This window comes from Heptranchias perlo, chromosome 36 (genome assembly GCF_035084215.1).
Source record: "Heptranchias perlo isolate sHepPer1 chromosome 36, sHepPer1.hap1, whole genome shotgun sequence".
Classification (NCBI taxonomy): Eukaryota; Metazoa; Chordata; class Chondrichthyes; order Hexanchiformes; family Hexanchidae; genus Heptranchias; species Heptranchias perlo.
In genome coordinates this window covers 895,802-901,801 of record NC_090360.1, presented here as the reverse complement: position 1 = coordinate 901,801, position 6,000 = coordinate 895,802, and the positions used below count along the sequence as shown (strand labels likewise).

At 44.5% G+C, this 6,000-nt stretch overlaps 1 protein-coding gene across 1 annotated transcript in view; it reads right to left on the bottom strand.

Annotated features, from left to right (window-relative positions):
* The window catches only part of LOC137303997 (wings apart-like protein homolog), a 133,298-nt gene that overhangs the window by 24,705 nt on the left and 102,593 nt on the right, over positions 1–6,000 (bottom strand). Inside the window, exon 13 of the mRNA XM_067972385.1 lies at positions 1,528–1,703. Coding sequence (XP_067828486.1) covers positions 1,528–1,703 — 176 coding nt within the window. The remainder of the gene's footprint in view (positions 1–1,527; positions 1,704–6,000) is intronic.

Here is a 6,000-nt window from a genome sequence, read left to right as displayed (position 1 = left end):
TTGCCAGTGTAAGCCTACAGCTCATCACAGCAAGGGAGAGGCAACACGGGTAGCTGCTAAGAGGTGCCTGAAGGATGGTAGAGAAGGTTATTGCCGTGCAGGACACTCATAGCCTAGAGAGAACAGAAAGGAGAAGAAAAACAGAGTTGCAGAGGGCACGAGAGAGCGATGTTCCCTCAAAATGTAATCATGAACTGCCTCTGCGACTTAAAACTACCCCGTAAGAAAATAAACCAGATCAAAATATCTAGTAAAATAAAAAAAAATGTTGTAAAAGCTAGAGCAGATGATAAAAGGCCCCGATAGGCTCATAATTAAGCAATGTCTGCCTTTCGTTACCAATCAATAGTTCTTGAGTAAAACAAGAGAAATAACATGCATCATTTCACGCTGCAGGGTCGGAGAAATTGAGAACCAAATTTAGGCAGGTTTACATTGGGCTGCCCACAAACATCAGCAGGGCCAAATACAATATCTTTACTCACTGCCTCGTCTAAGCATTCAGTCATATAATACATGCTCAACTTATTACCTTGTAATAAACTGCAGACTATCACACTAAACATCAGTGATTACTTTAGAATTCTCTCCCTCTCCCTCACTAAAGGCCAGACCATTTTATATTAGTTAAATTCCGGCACCACTCATCATCTTTCATGATTTGTCGAAGCAATTTCAATTGTCAGACATTTTGAAGTCCCCAACAAAAAATAAGTGAGCAACTCGAAGTTTGTGGGAAGGGGGGGATGGAAGAAAGGAGGTTTTATTGAAATAAAATGGCAATGTTAAAATCACTAACAGTTAAACCCTGTTGTCTAATCCCTGCAATCATAGATTGCCAGGAACCAGTCTTGTGTGCTCACTGCAACCTTTATTTATGGTGTTCTTTCAATGGAAGCAACTTGAACACCAATCGAGCGAGGAAATGTGTGGGGACTAACTTGAAACTGCAGGACAAACAGAACCAGACACTCTGGCGAAGCTATTTTAAAATGGATGATATTTATAAACAGCGGGGTGAATCTCTGGTGGAGGTAACACACGATGCCATTATGCAAGGCCATATCTACCTGGCTCCACTCAAGATGGCAGATCCGCTGAGGTAGGGAGTGCATTTATTTCTCGTTAAAAATTGAGTTAATGATTGAACAGCTGGCACAGTTTAAAAAGTGACACTGCTGATTGATATTTCACAATTACTTTCAACTCATCACATTCTCAACTTAAGGCACTCAGGCACTGGTCCAATGGAGCACAGGGAGAATACTTTCCTCAAAGAACTCTTGGAAAAGGATTTAAAATAACAAGTTGAAGGTGGAGCTTCCCCCTGGAGGCCATCCCTACTTTAATGTTGTACCCATTCCATTTTACTCAGACCCCAGTGTTTCACAAGCCTGTAGTCAGACACTGGGCCCTGTGGGCGACTCACCACAGATCACACACTCAAGACCCAGCATTTATTGTTATATTTATTATTTCAACTTCAAGCTGAGTGGCAGGGTCAGGTCCCTCCACTTAGAAACTTACCATTGTCATTGGTCAAATTTAGCAGGACCCCAAAGATTGCTCTCATGCAGTCCTCTACTGCTTTGCCTATATGACTGGAGGCGCTGTACTGTGGCAGGGAATTGCTGTTTGACATGCAAATCTTGTTGTCTTCTCGGTTATACCGTGTGATCAGCTGTTCACAGTGCCTCAACGCCCTGCAGGGAAAGCACATCGACAAGACATCAGGAGAGGGAGGGGCTGTGTATCTGGAGTTCTGCGGCTTGGTTCACATAAAATAATGTTTAAATCACGCAACAGAAATCAGATTGCAATGCAGTCTGCCACATAAGAATGCTGATTGACTTGAGAATTATACTAAAGGCTGCAGCACTTGGGAAACAAAACGTTTAAATCTAATGGTTAAAAAGTGTGGAAACATGATTTTGTTCCAAGGGTTTATACTGGTAAAGTTTAAAAGCTGTCTTTTTTGTAGAACGAGATTCACGTTTTAATAGTTTTTATTTTTCAACTTGCTCCATTTCTGTGTCTCCCTGCAGCTCACAGTTGGGATAATGGGTGAGCTGCAACGATCAGGAGCACTCTCAAGCTAACCACGGACAGGTGAAATGGCGTGGCCTTGGATAACTCTCCTGTAGGCTTCAACTTCTCCTCCCCACAGAAGCACAACAGAATCTGGGAATTCAATGCATGCAGAATTACACACGTAGCCTGAACACCATAGCTCTCTGTTCTCACATTTTCTGCTTTCAACAGATTTCTGCATTTTAAAAGCTTTAAAACGAACAAAATTAATGGCTTCATAAGCTGAGAATACTCACTGACTAAATTAATTTAATTGGTGAACAGAATACCACAAAAGACCAGCAAATGCTTTGTACTGGCAGTACGTATACACAACTAAGTCAACTCATCTCTCCCATCGCTCCACAAAACAATTCTGAATCGGGTTCTACAGATCAATGGGCTGTTGAATTAGACTGACTGCCTGTGTCCACTCCCTTCAAATACAACCATTTCATGCACACATTGTACCAGATAGATTATCCAGCCTGGCAACCTCATTCTCTGCATTATTAAAAATGATTTATTAAATTACAGCCTAATTGATGTAATGGATAACATACTGAAATACTGCAGGCATTGCCTTAAATACTGGCTTCCTAGAGGAAGCACCAAGTAACCTACACACTAGTCTCAATACAGCAATGGAATATTAAATGCATTCACTCTTGGCAAAGTGTGAATACATGTTGATTCAGCAACCATCAGTCTACCGTCACAGAGTGCAATGACATCCTGGTCATTAAACAAAACCTATTAAACCACATGGGCTGGGCCATAGAGGTAAAACTGTTGGTCACAGCTGAGTTTGGAGATTAACAGACGATGAGGCTACTTTATACAAGCAGTGATGGATGTCTTTACATAAAAATGACATTTCAAAATTACACAAAAATGTGGCTTCCATAACTGTCACTACAACAAAGCACTTCAGAGTCTGTCAAGCATGTTGAGCTTAGAGATGTGTTAAAGCACTACAAAAGATTCTGTTTCAAAGACTAACTGTGGAGGTCTGTTTCAAAGACTAACTGTGGAGCGAGCAACGGTACATGCACAAGGGGCTGAAATGGCTCCTCACTGCACCCACATTTCTATGATAATTTGTGCACAATCCAATCACCGTGGGGCTCACCCCATTGGATTTGCTTCATCTGAATCAGAAACGGTCCCCTTTTCAGATAGATATATATTTTAAGACCTGGTATTTTTAAGAGACGACATCTACTGAAGAAAGTTTGAGAACGAAGTTTGTTCGAGTGAGTGCTCTAATCTCTGGGGCGAAGGATTTCTTTTATAATTTTAATGTTGCTGTGCAGGAGGTAGGGTGATATTCGGTTAGCTATCACCTGATCCCAAATGCAGATCAGGAACCTAATGCTGGGTTAATGGAGCCGATGAAGGATCAGAGTTTACGGCCACTATGATTTAAAGTGCATCACGCACACATCACTGCTTTTTATTCCGTACATGTTGTCGGTGTTTATTGTAGCTTCTGATCCTCTGCTGTTGACCCTGAATTTGGTGTCACATTTACACGGGTGATTTACACACCTGACTGGCAAGGTTGATGGTGTGTAATTCAGTAAGAGAAAACGTTTCAACATCCCTGCAACAACTGCAATTGTGAAGAATGTTCACAGGTTTACTGTTAGAAGTGTCCAATGGAACAAGGAATTATTCCTATTACCAACTCTAATGTCCCCACATACTGGGCTGACTATGCTTCTCACCACTGACAAAAGCTGCCCTCAAATCAACAAGTCTAGTTAAAAAAAAATTGACATTGCTTGCCTATATTCAAATGGGTGTTGTACTAATTCTTAGAGACTGAAAAACTCCAGGACAAGCTCGCAGTGTAACTATGGCGTCTGCTGAATATCAGCCTAACGGTATGTGACAGCTGGCTGCCTAGCAGATGGCAGCAATTCCATATTGGGCACGGCACGTGCAAACTGACTTAAAACCCACACGCTTCCTGAGGGGCCACAGGCAGAGTCCAGATGCAATGACAAAAAAACCATCAGCATAGACCCAAGATAATTGCTTAATAAGAGGTGGGGGCCGCTCCCCCACACCCACCTTTCCCGGAGGGGAGAGCCGGGGCCGCCGATCCCCCACCCACCTTTCCCGGAGGGGAGAGCCGGGGGGCCGCCCCCCCCACCCACCTTTCCCGGAGGGGAGAGCTGGGGGGCAGAGCCAGGGGAGGAGAGGAGAGGTGGAGGGGGCAGGGCCAGGGGAGACGGAGGGTGAGAGAGGGAGAAAAGTGAAAGAAAAAAAAGAGCAAAAGAGGGAGGGAGAAATAAAAACAGGTGACAGCTGCTATCGGCAAGGATCCATGTTATATTTAGCGATAGATCAGAAGTGTCTGTCATCTTGACATTAAGAGTAGCAAAGTTCATAATTACTGTCAATATACAGTTCACCCCCAGATACTGTGTGTTTGGTTTTTATTCATGGGGGATTGTACTGAAACTGCTGGAACTTGCCAGTAAAACCTTTGAAGATAAAAGGACTCCAGTCCATCTGAACAATGAGTATATCCCAGTATCATCTCAACACAGGAAGTAGATTATTCCCTACTTATTCATAGAATTTTACAGCACAGAAGGTGGCCATTTGGCCCATCGTGCCTGGGCTAGCTCTTTGAAAAAGCTATCCAATTAGTCCTACATCACCTGCTCTTTCCCCATGGCCCTGCAAATTTTTCCTTTTCTAGTATTTATCCAATTCCCTTTTGAAAGTTATTATTGAATCTGCTTCCACCGCCCTTTCAGGCAGCGCATTCCAGATCAGAACAACTCGCTGCGTAAAAAGATTTCTCCTCATCTCTCCTCTGGTTCTTTTGCCAATTATCGTAAATCTTTGACCTCTGGTTACCTGCCAGTGGAAACTGTTTCTCCCTATTTACTATCAAAACCCCTCATAATTTCAAGCACCTCTATTAAATCTCCCCTTAACCTTCCCTGCTCGAAGGAGAAGAATCCCAGCTTCTCCAGTCTCTCCACTATTGTCATGTGAATTAAAGTGTAGAATTATTACACGTATATTTCTGACACAGCACAGGTTTGTGAACCCAAAGAACTATAATCTGATCTCAGCAAGTGCCATGTAATGACCATCTCAAAAAAAAAAAGCACAGCCATCTCTCCTTGGCATCATTAGTCCTCAACCATCAGCACCGTGGGGGTCACTAGTAACCAGAAGTTGAACAGGGCCAGACACATCAACACTGTGACTACAAGAGCAGTGTGGAGGTTGGATACTCTGACAATTGGCTCACCTCCTGACCCCTCAAAGCCTCTCCGCCATCTACAAGGCTCGTCAGGAATACGATGGAATACTCTCCACTTGCCAGGATGGGTGCAGCTGTGAGAATAAACTCACGGCCATCCAGCATCAGTGCCTCCGGCTCAGGCTCAGGCTCAATATCCACCAACAGGGTACAGAGGCTGCAGTGCCAATGATATACAAGATGCATGGCAGTAACTGGCCAAGGCTTTGTCACCACCTCCCACCCCCCCTTACCTCTATCACTGAAGGACAAGAGCAGCAATATCATGGGAATAGCATCACCTCCAAGTTCCCTGCCAAAGCATATACTATCCTACCTTATCCCGGAATTCCCTGCCTGGCACCATAATGGGCGCACCATCAAAGGGACTGCAGCAGTTAAAGGAGAAGGCCCACCACCACTTTCTCAGGGACCCAAGGATGGGCAATAAATGCCGGCCTTGCCAGCATCACCCACATCCCAAGAACAAATAATAAAAACTCATAAGTAGTGGGGCTACCTTCAAGGTACTGGGAGGGGAGAGGGGGGAGGGAGGAGGGGAGAGGGGAGAGGGGGGAGGGAGGAGGGGGGAGGGAGGAGGGGGGAGGGGGGAGGGAGGAGGGGGGAGGGGGGAGGGGGGAGGGGGGAGGGGGGAGGGG